General features: G+C 39.6%; 1 protein-coding gene across 5 annotated transcripts in view; it reads right to left on the reverse strand.

The window, feature by feature from the left end:
- ITCH (itchy E3 ubiquitin protein ligase) overlaps nt 1–26,509 on the reverse strand; it is a 59,773-nt gene that overhangs the window by 15,320 nt on the left and 17,944 nt on the right. For 4 of the 5 annotated variants that reach the window (XM_039563351.1, XM_039563348.1, XM_039563349.1 and 1 more), the window contains 11 exons: nt 17,658–17,748; nt 15,090–15,228; nt 13,065–13,189; nt 11,695–11,832; nt 9,557–9,599; nt 7,053–7,222; nt 5,696–5,930; nt 4,375–4,470; nt 2,942–3,116; nt 2,002–2,068; nt 412–496 (listed from right to left, as the gene is read on the reverse strand). In XM_039563351.1, coding sequence (XP_039419285.1) covers nt 412–496; nt 2,002–2,068; nt 2,942–3,116; nt 4,375–4,470; nt 5,696–5,930; nt 7,053–7,222; nt 9,557–9,599; nt 11,695–11,832; nt 13,065–13,189; nt 15,090–15,228; nt 17,658–17,727 — 1,343 coding nt within the window. In that variant the 5' untranslated portion in view covers nt 17,728–17,748. The remainder of the gene's footprint in view (nt 1–411; nt 497–2,001; nt 2,069–2,941; nt 3,117–4,374; nt 4,471–5,695; nt 5,931–7,052; nt 7,223–9,556; nt 9,600–11,694; nt 11,833–13,064; nt 13,190–15,089; nt 15,229–17,657; nt 17,749–26,509) is intronic. The other variant, XM_039563352.1, reaches the window with a different exon arrangement.

Consider the following 26,509-nt stretch of genomic DNA (forward strand, 5'->3'; position numbering starts at 1 on the left):
AACCATTCTGTGATTCTGTGACTGTCTAGGAAACAACCAAAGTCTTATTCAAGACTCTCTGCACTATCCCATCATCATACAAAAGAAATCTCTCCTTCCTCCAATGATACAGGTGTTTAAACAAATGTCATTGATTACTTATGAAAAGGAGAAGCTGTCCTGGGGATTGAGCTTATTGCTTACTGTTGACCAAGGCTTTCCTGGTAACTGTAGTATAACAAAGTAATACTGTGACAGTTTCCTTTTTGGCTAATATCTCTTAATTTTTTAGGAGCTCTCTGATGTTTGCATAGCACAATCCATGTGTCACCTGTGCACAGCAGTTCCTGGCTCACTCTGCTCTCACTGCTTGGCTACATTTCTGTTTCATTTACATTTTCATCATACATGAAGCTGCAACTGATTTCTTACCCCTGACTCCTGGGGTCTTCCCACTGAGTGATTCGTGTGTTGTGATTGACAAAATACACTCTGCCATTGCTGTCAGTTCTCTTTTCTGAAAAGATGTAAAAGGAGAAAAAATTCAATTCCCCCTTTAATGTATTGCTGAGACTACATCAAATAAATAATACCAATCACCAGACCCTGCCACAGCCTCTCCTGTCCTCAGGTTTCTCTGTACCTCCTCTGACCCAACATATTTTAATAATAATTAAATAATAATAACAATCAAATAATCATTGACATTATTCCTTACTATGTCATTTATTTTTCAATTGTAGGAAAAATTAATTGAAAAAGGGAAAACTGTGAGCTGTTTTGTCCATAGGAAATTTCAACTGTGTCAAATATTGTGATGTGCCTGACAAGCAACACAGAAAGCAAACACAGAGGAGGGAACAGATGTACACAGAAATATACAGAAGGTACCAGGGGGCTTCATGTTCAAATTATAGCAGGGAATAAAAAATGGTCAATGCAGTTTCCAAGAAAACCAATTTATATTTTCTCTCAGATGAACCATGGGCATACACCAACCTAACACAGCTTATAAGAAATGCCCTGGCTTGCTCTTCTGTACCATTCTGCAGCTCTTCATAACAATTTTACTCAGTGTTGCAAGAGAAATTACAAAAATGGGCCAAAATCTGACTACCACAAGTCAAAAGGTTCAGTTTCCAAGAGAAGTCTGTAAATAGGCATTTGCCTAAGAGCCTGACAGCAAATTCCACACAATGTGGAGACTCAGTTTGCCATTTCCTGGACAATGCCAGCCTAAAGACTTTTCTTTGAAATGCTATATATGTAATGTACTAAGCACAAGTGTGGGGAACAACAGCTTTATGGCACGAAGTTGCATCAATACCATGATACAAAAAATCCAATAGTTCTGTTTGAAAAGCAGATGAGCCCAAATACCGAGGTCCAACTCTGCCAAGTAATTACTTGCTCCAAATTCCACAATTCTGAGAGCTTCGCCTACGTATCATAAAACTTGAATTTTTGTATCTGCTTGATAGTCACACCAGAAAGCAGTTTTACAGTTCTATATTTTTATTACACCCCGACAAAATTTGTATTAATTGTAAATTCTCAACCCTGTAAAGTACAAGAACAAATTTATTCCAGGGGGAGGGCCAAGTCAAAAAGTGCTTAGTTGTCACTATAAAAAACATTTTCAGACCAACAAAACTGTTCAAGAGTTGTCTTGGAGAGAGAATTTGGCAGTTTGATTTAGAGAGGATTTGGAGGCTGATTTAGCAGGAACAGGATGGTAGGGGGGAATGAAAAACTCTCAAAAGGATGAGAGTGTTAAAGCAGCTATTACACTTGTTACCAGTGAACCAGAACACTTTATAGTTTCTAAACCACTTTGAAATGGAATATCCTAGTCAGGATTCTGTTTTAATAGCACATTTGATTAGATCTAATTTTAAAATATTTTTAATCCAGATTTTAATTTTTAAAAACTAGCCTAGAACAGCTGACAAATAATTTGGCAGAAGTATGCTTTAATGTTTAATTACACTGCATTACAAAACACATTCAAGTTAGTCCTACCCCATCCATGTGGCAGAGGGCCAAGAGGATCAAACTCTTTGTTCTGTGTGGATGAAAAATCCTGGTTCTGCAAGTTACACAAACAAATGAGGCATTAATGACTAGTCATTTGCTATCCAGATGTTCTACCATAGCCATCCCAGATTACTGAAGTAAATGCAGTTTTGTTAATGTTACACATAAGCAAAGATGCCAACTATTTCTTTTTCTTCACAGAGAAGGCCTGTTTTACTGACCTTGGCATGCTTAATTAACTACAGTGCCAAGAAATAATTACTCTTTGTTTAGTGCCCCTGCCTACGCAGGAGGAAATTAGTACAGTAGCACCCAAAACAATCAGAAAGCAAACCACTTCATTCCTGCACTCAGTACAGTTCTCCCTACCACCTCTTATGGGCTCCATTTTATTCTCACACATACACCAAATCAGAACTCACATCATTCTTGATGAGCATGAGTATCATGAGCTGGAGTGATTGAATGTCAGCTATTCATCACAGGCAGACAATGGATTTAAAATGCTGGAAGGATTATTTTCAATTTCCCTGCTCTAACATTCCCTGCACATAATTCATTTTACCCAGAGCAGAAATGGGTAAAAGCCTGTGAGCTTGCCTACCTCCAGGTGTTGGCCAGGGTAACACAAGATACAATACAAATAAACCAGCTTATTACTAAGCTGTAGCTTGTTTTGAACCAAAGGCTTTATCAATATTGTACATAAATTTTATCCAAGATATACTGAGGTGACAGATAAACCCCATGTGCTGCCTGCAAGGACATGAACTAATGTTGCAATGAGCCCTCCCTGCCGTGCTACACACAAAGATATATCATAGAACATAACAGAGTCTGGTGCCTTCATAGGGAAAGGTCACCCACAAGCATGCCCAAACCCCAAAACCACCTCAATCCTCACAGTCACCCATGTATTCCTTACCCCATAGATAAACCTCTGGTTGAACTGCTGCATGGCTCCTTGGAGCTGGCTGCGCTGGAGCTGCCACTGCTCATAATTGCGGACAGACTCCAGTGTTGGTCTCTGCCACGTCGTCGTTCTGGTGAAGTGGTCAACGTAATAAATCCTCCCCATGTTGTCAACTCGGCGCTCCCAGCTTGGGGAAAAAAGACAAGTCACAGTTATAGCAGGCAATTTAAGGGCTCAGAGGTGCTTGGAGGCCAGTGTGGTGGAAGGGAACAGAAAGCATGGGCTCATCAGCAGTTTCTTCTCCTTGCACCCTTTGGTAAAATTATGCAAGAGCTAGAATTGTTTTAGGAGAATCACTTTTTTTTGTTGCATGCTATACAAAGTCAGACTCATTCAATTTACTGTATTTTTAGGGTTTTTTGAAATAGTTTTCAACTAAACCACTGTCCATACTGTGCTGGCATCACTGCAGTTATCTCACCCAGCCTGTACCATAAATCTGCTGGTTTCTCCTAAAACTCATCAACCCCCCTGACATTTCAAGCTATTCAATGCAAGACTTCCTCACACTGATTTGGCAGAAAAGGAAGGTTTGGGCATTGGGTTTGGTGTTTTATTTTGGTTTGATTTTCTTTGGGGTTTTTTTTTTTTTAATTTTCAGTTCATATCTGATCAGTACTACTCACAAAACTTGAAAGAAAACATTCCTATTCTAAGTAAGCTTAAGCAATACACAAGTTGATCTGTTCAAAGAGTTCAAAATAACTTGAAACATGACAGGTGGGCTCCATTTAGGAGACTGTCTGCCAGTTTTTGTTCTTTTAATATAAAGTTCTCTTTACTATCCCATATTTTCCCTTTGTAATTCTTTCTTGTGTGTGAACTATTTAAAGATGAGAAAGTGCAACAGAACAACTCTTGTATTTTTCTTATATTGTTAAAAAATAAGAAACATAGAAAAACTGTGAACTAACATCACTGGCTGTTCTGATGCCAAGAGCTGGAGAAGTTTAATAACCAAAGCTGGTTTCTTTGTGCATAGTAAATTGGCAGCTGGGAACCCTGAGACAAGATCAAAGGCCTGTGAACAGTAACCTTGGGATAAGAAGTAACCAAGAGCATTCCTGCTCAAGCTGATAGTTACCTCACTCCCAAAATACTTTTCTGTGGTTTTGGTTCTCTTACTCTTGGGGGTGTCTACTGTCTTTAACTGACAGTCAGTAAAGATGCAGTTGCTTAATCTTTGACAGTAAATTGAGATTTGGTTGTTTTTGACATTCAACTCTTTTCCATATGTAATCCTTAGAGACAACCTGGAGCAACTATTTGCACTGGGTTCACATTTCTATTTACAAATATCCTTTCCAGCTTTAGCAAACTGTCAGGCAATTAATTCCTGAAAAACCCAGACACCTGAGATGATCATATGGCTGATCCTGGCTCACCTTGGAGGAAGAGGCTCTGGCCGATCCCACGTTGTTCTTTTTTCAACATGATCCACATAGTACACTCGACCATGCTGGTCTACTCTTTGCTCCCAACTGAAAATAGATCAAAGAGTTTAATCTTCCTCCAGATGAAACTAATCCAACCATGCATCTACAGCATAAAGATGAGAAACATTTGTTTTCATAAAATGCTTATTTCTAAACAAAATGCTTAAAACTAACCCTTGGCTCATGAGATGCACCAGAACGGTGTGCAACACACAGTGGTACCATTCCTCTAACAGTGATTCTATGTCAACTAAAATTTAAAAAAACATTGTACATGACTACCTTTCTGGGAAACTGAAGCTCAAATTCATGCTTATGTGTAACAATTTTAGCAAAATTTTGTACTCAATATCAAGCGTATCAATAACCTGTTGAACAGAACCAACTACAGATCATAATCCCCTTTTAGAGTATTTAGAGCATTAAATTAATACATGCACATTTTTCAGTGATCAAGTCTATGCAGAGATCACCATAAGGGCATTGCTCACATTTTCTGCATATGCAGCATTTGGGATAATGACTTACCCCTGTATTTGCATTAAATGTAACATCACACAGGGAAAAAAAGATGCTATTTTCTATTTCTGTTGAAATCAAAATGATAAAGCAATAACTGATGTTTTCAAGACCACTTTTTTATTTCCATTATCCTGTAAGGTAATTCAGACCTCTCCTACCTTTTGGTTCAACTACCTGCAATTTAAGGCAGCTATTTCATCAATTACACCACTCACATTGGGAAGTTTTTGTTTTCCCTCATTTAGAGAGTCCAGAAACTTTTTCACTGTTGTTTATTTAAAGTTGAGAGCTTTGAGGCAACAGGCCAGCTATCTCACAAATTCTACGTGTACCCAAAGCACAGCAGCATGTCCCTGCTACTCCCAGGAGCTGCAGTATGAAATCCAAATCTTCAAGACACGCTGCAGATTACGAACTGCAACAGCAGCTTTTCTTCTTCTTATCTGTACCAATATTTTCCTACCTGATTTTATTCTAATTTGAAGACAACAGGTTGTCACACTATTTTAAACCTGCGTTTCACTGACATGGGAATATATAATAAGTATCAAAAGTAGTTCTTTCCTTGAATGCTTGAAGACCGATCATGCAAAACAGTTATAAAACTCTCCAAATTCATATTGGGGGATTTTTGTCAGGCAGCAAAGGGCAGATGTTATCAATGGTTTGTTACACCTACTGTAAGTAAAATAAAGTAAAACCAGAAAAGTCAGCACACACAGGGAGAAAGAAGTCATTAAACCCATACCCAGGTGGAAGAGGACCTTGACTGGCTGTAGTCAGGGCCTGAGGTGGAGGATTTACTGGCTGGACTTGTCTCGACACTGGAGGAGTGGTGAGTGCAGGAGTGGCAGGAGCTGTGGTTGCGGCTGTTGCCCCCTCAGGGCTCTGCTCTGAAGGTGTATTTGAGGCTGTACCTGCCAGTGATCCTGCACTGGCCCCATCGCTTTCTGTGGACATGGATGAAGGACCATTTGCATTTGCTATGATGTCAGAGAGAGAAGAGAAAAAGCCTTGAACTGACATTTATCACCAATCTATTGTAGAAGTTATACATTACAAAAGCAAACCTGCAAGAACTGCTGTTTCCACAGCCACGTTTTGCTCTCATACAGAAACTAAACAGCAATTCTGTCTCACTGTAAAAATGCTTTAATCCAAGGACTGCCATCAACAGCACAATTTGGTATTTCTGATAAATATTTACCTTGTCTGCATTCTGTAAACATTAAATGATGATAAAAAACTACTTCCTTGTACTAATGAATTAATTCTTTTCCATTTATTATTTGGAATAATAGTTTAAGTGATGATAAGCATAAAATTTTCAAGAGAAGATTTGATATTGCATGGAAAGTAACAATCACAATGGGAGGGGAACACAGACATTCTTTAAATGTTTTCAGTTTTATCTTAATGTCATTTGGTGGGTGGGGTTAGAAATTGAACACAAGTCAAATCTTATTAACTAACTGCACTGGATTAATCTTTTAAAGTAATTACTGTATTGCAGGGCCCATCCAGACCCAGTATTTATCAATTGTAATAATGAGACTACCGAAACATTGCACTGTATGGGGGTAAAGGAATTACTCAAAAAACATCAAGTAACTTTTCAAAATTAGTGGCCTTCAAGTAGTTTTTAAATAACTAGATAAAAAAAGCTATCCATTTCAGCAGAGAAGAATAGTAAATGTTTTAAGTGCTGCAACTTCACAGAATCTAACTGGAATTGTAGAAACCAGTAACTCGTATCTCAGAACTCAATACTATCAACTTGAGACACTTCTGTGAGTCCTTCAATGGATTTCATGTCACCCTCAGTGGGTGCCTTAGTGCAGCAGCAGCAGCATTCACTTGTGTTCTCCTGGTCCCAGCTCCACTCTCTGTAGCACCATCACTGACTGCCACCACCTCTGAGCAGACATGGAAACAAGAAATTTCCAGTAACAGGAACAATGACTAAACAACACGTGCTGAATGCAAGCTAAAAAACACTCCTTCAGAAATGACCTGCCAAAGAGTTTACCATCAAAAAGTGCAGTTAAACATCAGGAGCAGAAAGAGTTACGTTCACTCAAGGAGTGCCCACCCCACGGACGTACCGGCTACCGATGGGGGTCTGCGGGGAGTGGGGGGCGGGGGCCTGGCAGGCCTGGGAGGTCTGGCAGGTTTGCAGTTTCCATTTGTGAGTAATGGAGAGTCACTGCCATTAACGGTCTTGTTTTCACTGGAAGCAGCATCCTCACAGCTTTCAAGGCCATTTGAGTTAGTCCTTTTGCAGGAAAAAACACAGAGAACTGTTCTAGTAGCGCATGGGTGACATGAAACTTTGCAAATCACAGAATCATGGAAGAGTTTGGGTTGGGACAAGCCTTAAAGCTCATCTCGTTCCAGCCCCCTTCCACTAGACCAGGTTGCTCCAAGCCCCATCCAGACTGGCCTGGGACACTTTCAGGGGGGTTGAAAATACACATGAAAGACACTAGAATGCTACAGTTACAACTAGGTGAGATTCTTAACACTCACAATAATTCCAAGCATCTTTACATCTGTAAAAACAGAGTTTATCTCCTGAGGTACTTGAAACCTCAACTGATGGAAAGGTGGTGAAATAGATGTATGTAACATCTGTCACCAAAATCTCCTCTTTTATTTCCCAATTCAATACCCTTGCCCTTAGGTCCAGGCTCTGGATTTTGCTGCTCAGCTATTTCTGCCCATGAGTCCCACTTGTCTCTAATGAGATGAGAAGCTGACTAAGGCCTGAGAACAGCCTGTATGCCTTTACTCCACAGGGCTGCCATATGCTCAGAACACACAAAATGATACAAGTTTTAGAAATCTTACTTATGCATGTCGCAGTATCCCACAGTGGTAGGGAGAAGAGAGATCCAGCAGGCAGGAATTGTGCAGCAAGATCGATTTCTTTAATTATTTTACAAACTCTTTTATAGACTTTTTTCTTCATAGTCTAATTGGTCAAAGGATCAGCCACCCCTTGGGGGTGATTGGCTAAAATCCTAAAACATCCATTGTCAAAATATTTTCCTACTGTACTATAAACAAAGCTTTGCAAGGTCACAGGTGTTCATAGCTTATAGAATTCTGCTAATATCTTCCATGAGAGAGAAAAATATCTCATGGGACTGGAAAGAAGCAAGAAAAATTCTTGCTAGCAGCATATTTGTATCCACAAATGCATACATAGATTTTCCCTGTAAACTCAATTCTGGAACAGGCTGAAGAATTTAGGACGAAGTTTTGACCAATAGCTATGAATATAAACTGCTCAACCTTACTAGACTTAAGAAACTACATAGCAGTACCGACCCATGCTGTGCTGTTCACTTACACCTAGCACAGTATTATTCTGATGTATTTGTAGCTCCTTAAGCAAAGTTAGAGGTGTCTACATCTTTATTCTAAAGCATTTTGTTTTCAGAATATGTTGGGCAAAATAAAAAGGTTGTCAACTAAAATTCTAGTGGATTTACAGGTCAAGCACATAAGCCATCAGAAACAAAAGGTTACAGTTTCAATCCAGTACCTCTAAAATGACATTCCTTTAAATGTACAGAAACCCAGTAGGTAAGGCTAAGTAAATCGTAAGTCATAAAGGCCCAAGTACAAACATGTTCACTTAACCTCAATATCATTGTCAAACACACGTTTGCTCTCTACCAGGTATGGTGCATGTAATTCTGAAAGTGGATCCAAATCATTAGTGACCTCAAGTCTGTAGGAGATTTAGCCCCAGTTTTTCAGCCGTTCCCCCTTGTTCTTTCACTACACACCCTTGTAGAAAGTCACTTTCCTGAGCATTTACATGATGCTCACAATGACAACCAAAAGCCACCTGGCTGATAACAAAACTAAATCATTACTATTGTTGTTGTTATTATCCTAATACACACTCAGGTATTCTGAATATCCAGGGATCTAAACATTCTTTCAAACACAAAAAGGAAGCAGAACAAAAACAAACTTTCATGGGAAGACTTCAGACAACACAGCCAAGAATACGAACTATTAAAAAAAAGTGAAATTTAGCTTGGCTACTCCAGATGTCATGCAGAGTGTTGTGCCCTGTACAGATCCCTAAAATACTCTTAGTACTGGGAACTAATTAAAGTAACATGGTGCTGAACACACTCTTATCCTACCAGGCAGCAAGGTTCATAATCCGGTATCAGCCTTAACGCACTGTAAGAGCCAGACAGCTTTTGGGATCTTCTTAACAAAGCTAAACATAATTCTGATACCTCCATGCTACAAAGCCAACCAGTGTAAAAATAACCAGTGCCATTGGTTTGGGGTTTTTTAACTATAAATTTTACTTTGGGTAATCACTGGGAGAAGGATGAGGAACACAAAGGGAAAAAACGAAAAGATAATCAGGTTTGGAGGCAAAACTGAGGCCAGACAATGGAGCTGAGCAACAGTTCAGTATTTTTGTTTAGGGCATGCTCAGATCTCGACAGATACTGCTGCAGGGCATATTCATAAATTTTTCATTGTCTTCTTTCCAAAACACACAATTCCTCTTTCAAAACTGTGAATACTAAAAGGCAGAATAAAAAAAAACAAAAGAGGAAAGAAGTCTTACCGTGTATCACTCTTTACTCTGGAGCTTTCACTCTGTGTAGGACCTTAAATACCAGGAAGAAAAAGACAACAGAATTAAAAGCAACACTCTGAATCATTTCCAAGTAAAACAGCAGCCTTTAATGCTCACACTTCTTTCAAGTGTGGAGGTGAGACACTATGTGCTGCTTATCTACTGTGTTTCAAAGCTGTACATGTTTTGCATGTCTCTATTTGTGTGTGTAAATACAATTTTTTTTTAACCACTGCCACTGTAATACTTCCACCTTACGGAAGATACAACAGGATCTCATTTGACTGTACACATATTCCCAAACCCCCACACACAGAGTTTAGTAACACTGTCTTTCTAGCAGTATAAAGCAGTGTTCATTCTTTTACGTGGAGCTGGCTTTTCATATTCTCTCCCCTTCACTGATGACAGGCAGAGCAGAAAAGGCAAAAACTTCACTAAAATCTCCACTCTGGTTGGCTGGGGGCTTTGTTTTCTGCGGCTCTCTAGCCCAGACCCTTCCCCTTCTCAGTAAATTATTTAACATAAAGGCATTGAAGCAGGTACAAAATATGGCTGCACTCCAAAAGCATTACAGCAGCTCAGCCTAGATTTGCAAATGTTTTGCAACTACTTATTCAGCCGGCTTGGAAATATTTGCCTTTTGTGCCAGCATTTGCAAACCTTGGATATGCAGCACAGAACTGCTCATTTATGTACATAGCACCAATACTTTATTTCCATAGAGTTAAACAAATGTCATTAATAAAGAAATCAGTTCTCAGTTCTGATGGGAACTGTGGACAGATCTAGGCAAAGACAAGGATGTAGTCACAGAAAGGCTTAGGATAATGCGCTGTTAGTGGACTGTGCACGGAAGGAATTTAATCCCAGCACGAGAAATCTTAACTTAAAAGCAACTCTGTGAACAATGTGTTTGTCTGAAGTGCCTTTAGTCTGCACAATGTGCTAGACTACTTTAACATTTAAATCCTTCCTTACGTGCTCCAGTCCCCTGATTATCTGGGAACCTTCTGCTGAACTTGGGGCTTGCTATATCGAGTCCAACCCTGTAAACAGTACTCAATTCCACTACCTGCATGACTTTTCCCACCTTTTTCTCAGTAGGTGAACTTTGGGAAATTGAAAAAAGCACAGATGAAAATCAAGTATTGCATAAGAGGTAAACTTGGTACTTTCACTTGATATTTCTATCCCTACACCTCAGCCTTGCTCTGTAAGTCCCCCAAAATCCCAGCACTTGGCTTTTACTTACAAATAAAATTCTATACAATCAGTCTGTGCGATTGATCCTCTTAATAAAATGGAAAGGAAATGGACTAAAAGCTCTAAGAAATAATGGTTACAGAATTTGTGTATTGATTAAATTTTTCTGTGATACATGAAATTTCAAAGCAACTTCTTCTAGGACTTTAAAAAACCCAGAAGCCTAGAACTTGCCAATTAAGTGCCCAGCTGGTCACTACACCAGACACTCTCTCATGCTGCTTTGTAGAAAAGTAACTCTTATCTAGTTCTACTTCTCAAAGTACAGTATGTCAGAAATGCTCCACTGCCTGTCCTGCTCCAAGGGAATTAAAATCACTTTTTTATTTCAGTGTAATTAGATATTTTACATGTATTCAAGTTTTCAGTTTAAAAAACTGTACACACAACTACACAGAAAGTGGATCCCTCTCTGCAGCTCTCCACAGGGAACTAAACCTATGAATACATTTATTTAAATGAGCTATTTTAAGAAAAATTAATATAAACCCATGTCTCCTAGTAAGCAGAATACTTATTACTAGGATGATGATGAGATCAAACCAACTTTATATTTTTTTCTGTTTATGATGTTATTAAAATTCAGAGACGCTAGAGGCTTTCATTAATGTTTGGGCTCTCTAGGTAAAAGTTTGCAAAGTCCAGGAAATAAAGATGCTGATCTGGTTTTTGTTACAATAAGGCTGAAGGTCTGCCCTGTGAACTATGACTCCACCTCAAATAAAAATGCACGAGACTTCTGATCTCTATCAACAGAAAGTTACAGAAACTGCTGTTATTGGAATTATTTAAATTGTGTTAAAGCTTCCCCAAAAAAGGCTTTGCATAGCAGATACATCTAGATTTGGACTGAAAGTTACTTCTTGTACTTGAGGCTTCCCCATTGGTCAGGAGCTCGGGGTCGACCTGCATCCCATCCAGACAGACCGACAGATCTCCCACCACTTCTGCTGGCTCCCTGTCACCGACGAGGTGCAACGTCACCACTACCTGCTCCACTGGAAAAGAACACAGAACAAAGGGAGCTTATCTTACTACATGAGAAAAAAGGGCCTTTTATTCAAGAAGCCAATTGCAGATCTCAGTGATCAAGGGGGGAAAAAAACCCCAAACACCCCCCAGAACTACAGCTCTGCCTCTCCATTATTTTTTTGTGTGGTAAAAACTGAGCGTTTTCATGTATCATTAGAAAGTTATTGTTTCTACAAAAAGGGCAAAAACTGGACCATAATCTTGCTGCTGCCTAGAAAGGGTTATCATTACAGCAGAGATTGAGTCTCATATTTCTGCAGCAATTAATGCACCACCTGCCCTCAATATAGAGTTAGGAAGTGTAATTCACTTTATTCTTGATTAAGAGCAGATATAATTTCTGTCTTCGACTAAAAAGCTTCACATTTACCTAATGACATCCAGATTCACATTCAGAATGGGAACATTTTCCATCATATCCCCAGACCAATGGTATATTCAGGGTTTTCAGTGAAACAGAACTGTAAATAAACATTCTTGCTGAAAAGGTTTGAAACAAACCCCAGTGAGCTCCAATAGGTGCCTGGTGTCAGACAGCAAATGCACTGACCCAAGAGGATTTTCACCCAGCTTCAGCAGGACAGGCACTGCCAGGAGAGCAGCTCTCACTGCTGCCAGCATTCTCCATCTGCAACACCCGTGTGGGACAGCTGGGAAGCCAACACTTCTTTAAAGGACACAACAAAAGCAGGACAGCACAGAGCCCTGTGCTGCAGCCCCATGGGTGCTGTAATGGGTCTGTAGAACTCTGTATTTCTCCTTCAAGCTTCCCAGGATGCACATATTGCCCAAAGCCTAACTAGTTCTAAGATGAATGAAATAATACAATATATCCCTGTGGAACTACTTAGAACAAAAATAACTTTACATATTTCCTGTCTAGCACCAGAATCCCAACCATAGTTTTATTTCTTAAGCTATGTAAAAGGAAACTGTTCTCTTTAATTAGCCTTTCACTCCCTCTTGCACACACTAGCAAAGGAAAAAACATCTTGTTTTCAGGAACACTAAGGCAGCCTGTATATAACCAAAAAAGATTACTCTGAAAAAGTAGGAGGAAGCTCATAAAAGCAACCTGTAGCACCAAAAGGAACCCTTAAGGGCCATTTCCAGAGGTGCACACAGCATTCATGTTCACTAACAGACAGTTCCTGAGGAACTCCATGGCATTCTGAGGTGCCCTCCATCTCAGACTTACATTTCATACTGTTGGATTTCAAAGTCTCATGAATATCCAGAGCAGCACTTCCCAGAAGGACATCAGACTTCAATGTTTGATGGCTCCAGACTCGGAAGTTTAATTTACTTACGGGAGTGACAATTCTGAAAAGAAAAAATTGAGCACTGTAAGGGCATTTGTTGGTGGGGAAGGGGATGAACTGAGCCATCTGCTTCCACTGTCACTTTAAGTTATTTAAAAACAAAGAAATAATGGTGGTAACATCAAACCATTTCCAATTATCACATTCTCATGTCATCTGTATATGTCATGTCAATCAACACTGCTGCAAGACTCTTCATAGACAGAGTACATTCTTTATTATTACTATTTTAAGGAAAATATAGAAAAACTACCAGCAACTCCATAGTAATACACAGTAAGTTCCATAACAGCAACTTCAAAGTAATTTTTAATACTGACATTCTTTTTCTAGAAGGAACATTCTAACATTTCTATAGTTTTAAACTATTTTCATTTTGAGAAACAGGTACAAATGACTGCTTGTTTTCTCAGTGGAAAATTTCAGCTGTACACGGTTGATAAGTCCAGACTTTCACAGTCAGCAATCCCTTCAGAAGATCCACCTAACAAACTCTCTCCAAGGAAAGGAACCCCAAGAGGGTCCACCCTCATTTGCAGAAGCCATTACATCTTTCCTTTTCATCCTGAACCTGAATATAGGCAGCTGTGCCAAAATATTTCCTAAAAACCAATTCACTTCACTAAGCTCCATGTAGCTTTAGTGTAACCTTCAATGAAGTTGATATACATGGGGTGTCTCTGCTTAGCTCTTACTCAACAGAGGCAAAAATGGCCCATGTATTATTGTGTGGACTAGCACAGCACAAACCACAAACATTCCCAGTAAAAAAAGAAAGAGAAAAAGACAAGCTTTAAAAGGTAAAAGAAAATTCTGCTCTTCTAGACTTTTATGCATATAAAGTGCAAGATTTCCTTTTTCTTAATATATCTCAGTGCAAACTGAGGCAGTAAATAGTAGTAACTAAAACTTCATAATAACCTAAATTACAATAGAAGTACAGATTCAAAAAAGGTTTTCATCAGGCAATGTTCCAGGTGCTTCAAGAAGAATAATCTACAATTTAAGTACAAGCAAACCAGAGAATCACTGAATGGTTTGCATTGAAGGGACCTTAAAGCCCATCTCATTCCACCCCACTTTCCACTATCCCAGGTTGCTCCAAGCCCCATCCAGCTTGGCCTCGGACACTTCCAGGGATGGGACAGCCACAGCTTCTCTGGGCACCCTGTGCCAGGGCCTCCCCACCCTCACAGGGAATAATTTCTTCCTAATATTCCATGTGACATGCCTTTCTGAAAAGTCCCTGTCCAGTGTGCAAGACTGACCTTTATCCCAGAGTTCCATGTGACATTAAGAGAAAACTAAATTTTATAGAACTTGTGTATCTTTTTTATTCATGCTTTACACTTCCTATCATTTCACAGCAGAAATACTGGGCCAAGCAAACATCAACAGCTGTATTCATCTTGAATCTGATGTTAGTTTCGTACTAACAAGTTGCACAAATCAACTGGGCATTTTGGATTTGTGCCTGAATTTAGAGGTGCACAAGACAGAGCCAACTATCTGTGTTATGGCATGGTACACCACAGTGGGACACAAAGAACAGCTACACTTTTCAGCCACAGAATTTCTGAAAACTATAACTTTAAATATGACAACAAAAATGTGCATGGGACCATCAGTTTTAATATTAAATTACCTTACTGTCCTTACTACTCACAGAATTAGAGCTCCTTTGATATGCCACACACATTAATACAAAATATAAGCACAAGCAGTGTAATAGTTTGTAAATACCTATTTTGGACTGTACTATAATTACTCCAGAAATTACACAAATCTTACCATCTCATGCAACATTCCACTCCTTGCTTAAAATAAAAACACAACCTTCAAGCCCACTGTCAATTGCATTAATTTAGCTCAAATAAATTGGAAATTAAAACCAAACCTACACTGTAAGATGCTGTTTCCACTTTGGACTATTTGTATTGTTGCATTTTTCTGTCTTCTTTGACTGTCCATCTACTGAGACTTCCACATAAGGGCTAGGTCCAAACCATTTATTCTTTTCTTTTAGTTTTGCCGAAATAACTGTTAAGAAAGAAAAAAACCAGTAATTTACTCAGGAAGATGTCAATTGCAAAGAGTATTTTTCAGTTGTGTGCTTCAGTATCCAAGTATCGGGTCATTGATGCCTGACAGTAACACTCAAGAAAAGAACCACATTAGATGAATAAAAACCATCTTGCATTCCAGCTCATTTATACAATGCCATAACTCACACAAATACCTAGAACAAGCAACAATACTTTTGCAACATCAGACACTCTAATTAATCTTAACCAGTGCAAGATCCACAGAAGTGCTTAGATGCTGAAAGCAGAAAATATCCCCTACAACCTTCTCCTGTCTATCGCCAGCCAAGAGAATTCCTAGAGTTTATTACATTGCTTGTTAAAAAGCTCAAAGCATGATCTGCCTCTCAAGGCACCATGGAAAATTGCCACAACTTCTCAGGAACAGAACATCACTGAGAAAATTAATTTTGTGTAAAGTTTGCTGTAGCTAAGCAAGCTTACAGAAAAGCTGAATCCAAACCCTGAGTTCCAGTAACTACCTCCTGTTCCAGCAACAACAAATCTCTACAGGAGCTGCAGCTCAATTTTGGTGGGGAGAGGGTGTACTGGGTGTTGACTGGGGGTTTTTTTGGTGTTTGGGTTTTTTTTTAGCATTCAGCATTACTGACTGCAGCATTCCCATGTTTCCAAACAGCACTGTTTTGCTGCCTCCTTTAAGATGTGTGTCTACCGTGATGTTTGAATCCCGGCTGTTCTTGGATTCACTGGTGACACTGAACCCACAAAACAGTACTGAAGACAAAGATATTATCATTCCCAGTTGACCCCTGAATTCACTGTTCTAAGAAAGAACAACTTGCTCTTCTGTGTGTTTGTCACCCACCACAGCCTCACTACATCCTTAAAAAAGAGATGACTAATTCAGGCCCATCTGGCTAATCTCCCCAGATTCCCTTTATAGTCTATGCTCCTTCAGAGATTTAGAGAAGTAGCTTAGTATAAACTGCTCTGAACTGCTCCCAAGGAAAACTCCTTTTCTGTGTATTACAGACATCTCACAGAAATTAACTCATTAATTTTCACAAACATCTCTCCATCCTTCCCCTCCTGTCTCCAGGACTTCTATGCTATAGCACCTCATACCTCAACATCTCTCATTATCTCAACGACCTGCTTTGGAACAGCAGAAATCAGCAGATTTGTACCTACATTCAAGGTTTGTTCTTACCCAGACACCCTAAAATTTCATTTAAAACTAATGAGGGCAGCAGAATGGGGCACTGAGGGTAGGGCAGGTGGAAAGTAACACCAGCAACAGTTTGCTGCAGATCATGGCTGAACATCTACAGAAATTCAGACCTGAAATTCAAATATCTCAGTAGTCTCACTTCTAAACACTGAGGCATTTATTCAGCTTCACTGTCTTTGTGTGAGTCCCAGGGATAGCCTTAGACAGCAATCACCACTTCAATCCTTGGCTCTGCTCTCCATCCCTATGTGGAGGAGGTACTTCTGTGAAACCCTCTTCCAATTTCTCTCCCATATCAACCTGTAGGAACAAGATTTCTCTACAGCCTCACAGCCTACTGAGGAAACACAAGCTTGTGACCTCAGAGGGATAGCTACAGCCTGTGTAACTTAGTGAGATCCAACCTCCTTCCTAGCCTAAAGCTTTCCCATCTACTTTTCACAGTTCTTTTCATCTCCTCAATATGCCTTTTCTGAAACTTCTGCATATGCCCCCAGGTCTTCACACTGCAGGTGCAAAATTTACTCTTGATGCTTCTAAACAGAGACCTGCACGCACCCCCAGCTCTCCCATTCAGTTTTGATGCCTCAGTTAAATTTTCAGAGAGCAAAAGCGAGAAAATTAAGTTTCAACAGCTGCTCTGTTGGTGAGGCACTACAAAAAGCAAAGCCTGTTATATAAATCCATTTCAAAACAATCCAGAGGTGTTCAATTACAGTGATAGTCTCACCAACACTTTTATTAAATTTTTTATCCCTTTTTTTATCCATTGCAATGGTGGCCATAAAAACATGTAACAAGGGAGAAGTAGTAAGTCAAATTTAACAAACAGCAGTGTCAGGAAAAAGTGTTAGATTTGATATTATGCCAAGTTTCAGTAAGTGCAAGCAGTATCATAATGCACTATTACATTTCCAGAAGGACTGCCTGTACAACTTACTTAACAGCACCCAAAAAGGATTATTCCTTCCTTTTTTTTCTTACACAAAAATGTATCATTTCAAAATGCATTTTAGATAAAATGAAGATTAAAACAGTTGCCAAGTGATTATGGCCTAACATCAATTTTGACCTCTCTTGGGCTTTCTACAATGCAAAACTTCCTCAAATGCAACATAGTAAACTCTGTTTAATTGCAGAAAAACACCGTCACATTTCTAACCAGAAAAGACAGATAATTTCAGAAGGCTCACCAGTGATCTGAAGCTGTGATTTCATGGACAACCCACTGGCTGGTCCTGATCTGGACCCACTGCCAGCCATAATATTGGCTGGATCTTGAATCTGCATGAAGAGAGAATGCAAACATTTCAATACTCAGAAGCTCCAAAATTCATCTGGTTTTTGACATCTGGACACATTATAGTGCAAACAGACCCACCACACTTGTTTTCTATCTAGTTCCTTTCCATTCCCCCAAAAGTACCGAAAATCCTTTACAAAGGGCTGTCTCTATCACACGACCTGTACCTATTCAGGTTCTAGGAAAGAGGTGTTTTGATTTTGTCCCTTCAATATGCCAGTTAATTAGTGAATGATGTCCTAATTCCAAAATTTGCTGTACCTCTTATGTCTAAAACACCTGCTTGTCTTGTGTCTTAAATTCTGGATAAGTTTATCTTCCTGTGTCAAGTACTACTTGGTTTTAAAAAATAAACACCACAATCCACAAGCATAGCAAAAAGACTGAAAATAAATTATTAAATTAAAAAGTGAATTTCAACTTTAGAGAAACCTGCTTTTGTATCTTTTTTGTTTTCACCTGGTCAGATCAAATCTACAGACAAGGGCTGTAACTCTACAAAGCACTTAATTAGAGAAGGAAATATATCACTTTTGAAAGAGAGCAAGACAACTTCCAGTTACTGCACAACTTTTCTTCTTGACACATCCCAACCCTCACATCAAGCATGGTCTGATCCTCCCAGCCCAAAGCAGCAGAGGTTCTTAATTGCAGTATTTGGTTTTGGGGGGCAGGCAAAGTGGACAATGTGCATCAGAGAGCTTCCAGAGAAATTAAATGGTGTACTACTATATTATATACAGACATCCCTCTGGAAATACCCAGATACCCCTGCCACCTATTCATTTTTAGAACACATTTCATTTCACCTCAGCATCTCTCACCAACTGAACTACACTGCAAAATGAACAGCCTGCTGGATACAACTTCCAGACCACTCCCTGCATCCCTGTCATGCCACACTCCCTCCTTTGTGTCACTTCCACACCATCTTCCCTGCTCAGAACCTACTGCAAACCATTCATGAACCTCTCTGGGTGACCCCTCTCTCGTGAGGCTCAGCTGCTGTGGCCAAGGAGATGCTCATCAGCACTGAGCCCACACTGCTGATCTGCTTTGGGCAGCCACCAAATGGGATCCCAACACAGAGAAAACACCACGTGCCAGCTCTCAAGCACTTTTCTGCACACAACATTACTTCCAACAAGGAAAGTATTAGCTTAGGCTGCCGCTATCTGTATCGTGAGTCAAAAGACTCAATTTATGAATTTACAGCTGATAACACCACAAGCAGTTTATCTAACCCCAAATGTGTTCAGCCACACCAAGCAAACCAGGATTTGTACAAGGGGACCAGGTCCCAATATGGCAACTTTCTTTTTGGAGGCTGTGATTTGAAGCAAAAGTCTGTGACAGTGACTGTGGAAACAGGTAATTCCACAGGTATTTGAAAGTGGTGAAATGGGAAGTTCTTGCATCCTGCAGCTTGCCAGTGTTCCCTATTGCAAAATGTGACACCACCAAAAAAGGTACTAATGACTTGCTCAAATAGTTTTTGGTGTTATTAGTAGAGTTCAGTGCTGTTTCTAAATTTCAATGTGAATAACACAAATTTATATCACATTAGAGTGAAAAAGATTTTAATGTGAGTATTTAAAAAGTAGCCTAAATTTAAATAATTTAGAGGGCAATTCTTAATTCTGCTCCTGTGACTGGTTGTACCAAACTCCCTGGGTATTCTTTACACTATATGAAAGCAATCAGATTACATCTAGACCAACACAGACACATTGGGTAGTCTAAAGCAGTTTGGATTTACAGAGGAGCTGCCAGTTCCCACCTGGAGAAATAACACTGCACAGAATACACCTGGGATCCCTGAAGGGCATCACTCTCAACTGAACTCCCAAACTAAGCATTTACACCATACGACACTCATTCAGAAGCACATGTTAAAGCCAACTTTCATTTCTAACCCTGCAAATGCACTCACTGAAATTATTTTAGTAACATTTGATCATTTTCATTGAGAATATGCAGAGAAAAAATCTAGCAGCTTAACCACATCTGAAATGAGTGTCCTGCAAACACCCGCTGAGTTAACACATGTGGATGTGTAAATGTGTATGTTGGGAGACTCAGCCTTCACCAACAACCAGCTTAAGGAAAACTCCAGGAACATACTGCCTGCCAAAACTTCTAAGAAAAGAAACTATACTACACATTGTTTAGTTCTCTCAGCTGCCAGAAAGTTTCTAATTAGTTTTGAACAATAAAACCGAAAAGTCTTATTTTATTGTACTCTTGCTAAAACCTAGAGGCTGTTCACTTATGGCAAGCTCCATTAATTAACCAGGAAAAGCAGAGTACCAGAGAAAGAAGCAGGAAGCAACAATTTACCTCTGCCCTGCACTTCAACAGCCCTACCTCTCTTTCCATGTTTTCCAATACCTTGACTCCAGTGCCTCTTCTATTCCCCTTAAATGCCCGCTGAGAAAAGACTCCACAAGCGGAACCCTCGCTGGTTCCACGTCAAGCTTCCAGCAAGGAATAATCATGGAAAACACACTGCAGCTTTTCTCTCAGCTGGGTACTAATTTAGGTCCCTTCCCTACCATGCATGTATATACTTTATCTGGATTTTTCACAACTCATAGAAATTTAACCAACTTCTCTACCTCCATCTCCATCAGTTTTTAGCCAGAATGGATCAGTAATTAACAAAGTCTGTAGTGCAACACACAGGAAAATGGGAAGAGAGCAGGTGGAATTATATGCACCTCATTTTGTTAGGAAACAAAGCTAAAATATATTGATTAGCCAAAGAAGAATCCGTGGTGATTAATGAAGTAGACTTAGAAGCAAAAGAGAGTGCAAAAGGCGGTAACACTGTCAGTCATACATATGCAGCTAATTTCTATATTTAAACTTAATTTTTAACATTTTACTCCTTTTTATTTATGTCAGGCCTCTCCATACTTGTATTTGGACCATCACCCACCATACCACAGGGGCTTCACCCGCTTGGCCTGCTTGATCGCAGCGCATGTCTCACAATCATGGATAACCTGGGAGATACTGTCCATGGTTAGATCCACCCCTCGGTCTCGTGCCCACTTATAGGTGGCATCTCTGCCCTGATGGCCTGAGGCATCATGGGCCCATCGAGCTAGGAACAACTCTCCCTTGTGTTTCCAGTCCAAGTCTACCTGTGACACTTCTATCCCCAACACAAAGTAGTTAAATTCAAGAAAAAATGTAATTAGCACGGGTTTTTCACTTTCCTTCGTGGGTTGGGGCCTCACGTTGGGCACCACTAAATTTGTGCCGGTTTGGCCAAATTTAGAAATATATCCTCTGAGAGAAGGTAGGTTACAACCACCCTTCCCCCACCAGGTTCAGGAAAAAAGAAACTTTTTTCTCAAAGGAAAGTGAAAGAGATAAAAACTGTTTATTTAACAAACACACGGGAAAAGGATAATAATGCTGAATAATAAAACCTCTCGCTCTGCTGAGAGAAACCTGGGAAAATTTCAGAGTCCATCCGTAGATCTCTCTCTCCCCCTCCTTGGAGCTGGGACCAAGGCCTTGGTGGAAATTCCTCCTGATATATTCTGATGTTGAAACAGTCCAGCAGAGAAAAAAGGGGAAAAAACCAAAGTACCAGGAAACAGAAGTTCAACTCTCCGTCTCTCTCCGGAGAAAGAAAAAAGGAGCTGAAAAAACTGGCCGAAAGCAAGCAGGGTGCTTTCCCCACTCTCGCTCTGCTGCCGCAGCTGAACACAGAGCCATTTCTATCTCTGTGTCCCTGAAAACAAGAAAATAAACTGCTTAGAAAGTTCCCTCTTGTCTCTCTGCCTCTCAGGCTGTTTAAAGGCACAGAAAGGCACAGAATTAATTTCTGGGCATGGGGCAGCGATAGGGGATACACATCACAAAGTCACCCCAAGATATTAATACACCAAACAGATTTTGTTTGTGTGTAAAAAACTACTCTATTAAAAGCTGCAGATGATTTCAAACTCAAAACCAGCCTAGGGCTACTTGTAAGCCTAATCACAAAATAAAAAAACATACACTCCTTAATTGTTGTTAAAGTACTTCCATCTAGTTTTATTATAACAGAAATGATACTTAGGAATGTGAAAAGCCAATGTCTTTATAAATTTAATGTAATGCTACAAGCACTTTCATGAGTTGAAACTCTCATTCCAAACCTGAGAATGCATGTTCAGGTTTTTTACTGCAGTAGAAAATTAAACACATCTTCACGGATATTTAGGGATTTGGTGTGGTTTGGGTTGGGTTTTGAGGATTTTTTGCTTGGTTGGTGTTCTGTTTTGTTTTTCTGGTTTTGTTTTGTTTTAAATTATAGTAAACTCCTATTGCCATTATTCTCCCAGATGCTGCTAACTCACTTCCAAGAAACCTGTCAGAATCTGAAATTTAGGAACATTAGCTGAAAGGTTTGAGAGCTGTGACAGAATGACTGGGGCAGTGTAATGGATGTTCAGAGCATGATCAGGTAAGTATGATTTTCTCAGAAATGAACAAGATGAATTTTGTGGCATATAAAAAGATAGAATACAGAAAGAGTATCTTCTTGCCATTAAAAAGAAACCATTCAAATGGCTGTCTGATTTTCTTTGGTGGCTGCATACCTACTCCAAGGGAGGTTTGTTTCTGTAACATCCTACCATAATATGTAAATTATTAGATAAATTATACTCAGTTTCATAATTGCATGCACCATTGTTGGTACTCAGGCAGGTTTGAACAAATACTGCTTAAAATAAATCTGCCTCACAGCAGGAAACTCGGACCACACATCCTTTTGGTCCTGTTCTCTGAATCCCACCTGCAGTGCTTTCCCAGCAACTTCCCCTTTGGCCTGACCCAGTGCTGCTGGGGCACTTTCATCCAAGACAACAAATTTCCACCACAGTTTACAGTGTGAGGGGTGTGAAGGAAGGAGGAGAGTGCAGCCCAAATGCTACGCTGGGAAAAAGGAAGGCAGCAAAGGAGGATCCTCAGTTATTTTTCTAAGAAATCATGAGAAAGCTGCTTTTCTCCTCACCCTCTTTAGTGCTTCATGGTTAAAGCAAAGGGAAGAGCTGGGGAAGAGCTTCTCATCCCACAAAATCAGGGAGCATAAACAGAAGAAAATGCTATAAACGTACCGAGCGACATTCAGTGTCACACCAATTTAACTTGGGTGACTTTAATCAGCACTGGAATTTATCTGGTAAAGAACCAACTTACTGAAGAAGGTAATTTTGTTTCATGTTTATTTCAAAGAACAGAAGACACCTAGGTGAGAATGAAACCCTGTGACTGTGTATTACACACGCATAGCTTTGGAAATATGTTGGCACATGCTCTTTATAATTTAAAAAATACTGAAATAATTGCGCATTGTTGGCTGCTCTAAGTCTTATGTTTAGTAATTAATTTTAAGAATAGGCTAAGCTGCTCTTTGCAGGTGATCCTATTCAAAGTGCATTTGCAATTCCAATAATGGAGAAAAAAACCTGCATAATAAAAAAAATTCTTTTAACATACCTAGTAATTTTAACAATGGTTTTGAGAACTTCACTATGTAACAGGAATACAGACTTTTGGAAAAAGCATAAAATATACAAAGTTTTGTTTAAAAAACTGCATGTAAAATGTAACATGTACCTTTTATCAACAGGTATGTGATAAATACATGCACTTCTTTTGTATGTGAGAAATTACAGAAATGCTTCCTTCTCCTTCCCCCAAAACACTGAGGCCTCTCTTTAACTGAAGGCATGCATATTGTGGAAAAGGTTTTTCTCTTTAATGTTAGCTATAACTACACAGTGAGCCCAGGCAGACACAGGCAGTTTGGCAACTTACTTGCTTAGCAAATTTGCAGTTACTTTAACTGTTCAAGTCTCATCTTTCAAGTAAAATGTGGTTTGACAAAGCTGGTTTTAGTGGTTTACACTTTTTTTTTCCCTAAAATAAGTTTTAAGGACGTGGTCAGGTTTGCTGAAACAAGTCGAAAGACAGAAAGGAAGAAACTGCTGAGTAATCAACCAGGGAGAAAAGAATAGACACAGATTATAAGAGTGTTGAGTACACGTTGGAAAGGGAAGCAATTATGAGGTTTGCATCAAGGGATATTTATATAAGGAACGGATCAGAGAGGTTAAACACAGAATGCAGCTTGGCTCCCTTTGGCCATTACTTTGTGAGCAGCACTACATCCATTCACCACGAAGGCTGGAAAATCCGAGCAGTCTGTGCCAGAATACAACTACTGGAATTTAAAATGCCTGAATTGTTTTTTGAACAAATGTGAAATACATGCTGGATCTGAAAACAGGCTGTGGGTTGGATTACTGAGCTGTGTGGTCCTGTCTCCCCTGCCATTAGAGCCAGCACAGGCACAGTTCCCTGCAGCCTCCACGCTCAGGTTATCCAGGTACACAGCCAGCATCCAGGCAGCTGCTCTGAGAGCAACGAAAGAGATCCTGACTGAAAGATAAGACTGGAGCCAATTCAAAACACAGGCTAAAAATGTATTTGTGGGGAATACAATTTAATCGGTTTGGGAAGCAAACCAAGTGGTATGACCTTCAGAGGCTGCAAAGAGGGACAAGCAAGACATATAAACCACAAAACAAATGAGAAGAGGTACCCAGCTTCTGGCCTGGCCCTATAGTAGACTTTCTAATGATATATCCTTGACGCTGAAGTAGAAGTTTCATCTACTGTCCTAAAACTGCATATTTTACTTTTTTTCATATCTGATCCATGTATACAAAATATATGATCTACTGTACTCCTGGCTCAACACAGGAATCACTTTCTTGTTACATCTCCTTACAGATGATCATTTTTGTACCCTTTCCAAGGACAGTGGTACATCAGAGTCAGAAGTCACATCTCTAAATCAACAGGTCTAATTCTACAAGTGAGATTATCTGAATCTATTCTCTAGACCCACCATTCTGAACTTTTCTGTTGAATCTTTTATTGCTATGAGCAAACATACCTTGTAGAGAACGTAATGGAGATGCTAAATTGAGATGAACCAAGTAGGGATGAAAACGTGCATGTATAAATCAGCTAAACAAGAGTTAAAATGGCTTTGATTGATAACAAAGAGCACTTCTTGCAGGAATAAAACTGAGGAGTGTTTGTGTCAAGGCCAGGATGCCTTCACTCTGATAGGACTCCAGCACAGATGCTTAACCAGCAAAACAGCCTGTGCTTCAAAGAGGAGAGTGCCAACAGGGTTATGTCACATCACATATGTCATTCCATTTCCTGTCAGCGCAACAGGAAAACATACTGTAGCTTTAAAGACATGGATATTCCAAATAAGGAAAAAACCAAGCAGCATCAGCCTTCACCAAAGATTTATGGAAGCTGAAGTAAGCCAGACTCTGAAGCAAAGGACTAGCAAAAAACAACTCTTGACCCCTAGAGGATATAAAATACCCATCTACGAAGTAGTTTGCTGTCACCAACAGGAACCCGAAGCACAATAAACAATGACAGATCTCATTAGTTCCATCCTCCACGGAGCACAAGAGAGACACTGGCTATCCCACCTCAACACGTGGACATGTCCTGGTGTCTGCGAGTACACAAGCGAGAGGCCAAGTTAATGAAATGTGTGACAGGGTACAAGGAATGTGAGATTTTAAAGATAAATATACCACATTCTCTGTGATAAAGAGTGAGACTCTTTACCCTCTGAAGTCTCATACTGAGTTTTGTTTCACTGTTTCCTATGACCTCAATGCAACATGAATGATAATGACTGTGATACTATAATGATATCCTACAATGGCATCAAAAAATGACTGTCACAAACAGATTTTAAATTACAGCAGCAAAGACTAAGAAATTACATACTATCAGCCTTAAATACCTTTTCTAGAAACAATTATTTATGCAACAGTAATCCTCAGTGCTGATTCCTTGCTGTTCCTAAACATCTCCCACTTCAAGAGAGAACTGAGCATAGGAAACTCCTCCGAATCTGAAGTTTCTGCGTTGGAAATGCTGAAAAACCTTCACCCTGCCGACCAAAGCAAAGACATTGCCCAATGAAAGGCAGAATAACTCTGGAAACGTTCTAGCCAGATACCCAGTGAAACTCACTTTAACTTCTCCCTGAATACTTGGGATCACCAAGTAGTGTTCCTTGTGCAAATGGCACAGGTTAGAAAAACTGGTCTATCAACTTCAGCCTGAGGAGAAAAATGCTTCCAACACTGCTTGCAGTCTGAACTAAACTGCCTTCAGGCCTTCCAAACAGGAGACTTACAACAAAATTATAGAGAATTCAGTCATTAGCATTTCTCTGCAACGAGAAGTCTGCTTGTTAAACCTGCACCTCAGCAGAAACTGCTTTTTCTTTTTTCCACATACATGTAACGTTTGATTCTGAATAAAATAATAGGGAAAAGACACGTAAAGAAATAGAACTGCAATATAAAAAATTCAAAGAAAAACAAATGTAATTTGACAGTTTTTCACACTTTCAACAGTACATCAGAAATTTCCCAACCACAAGCTGTTCTAAGACTAAAACAGAGGCAGGCAGGACAAAGTGATAAAACTGGCATTGCCACCAACTCAGGAAACCTCCCAATGGATTTCCTTCCTAACTAGGAGGATGTTAGCTATTACTAACTTTTAAGAAATGCTCAAAGAGGGGAAAAAAAGAAAACTGTACATGATCATATGCCTTTTGCTTCATTTCCAAAAGCCTGGCAAGAGCAGCCACTGCAGAGAGCTGCACAGGATAATTAAAAC

The sequence above is a fragment of the Corvus cornix genome, chromosome 20 (assembly GCF_000738735.6).
Source record: "Corvus cornix cornix isolate S_Up_H32 chromosome 20, ASM73873v5, whole genome shotgun sequence".
NCBI lineage: Eukaryota > Metazoa > Chordata > Aves > Passeriformes > Corvidae > Corvus > Corvus cornix.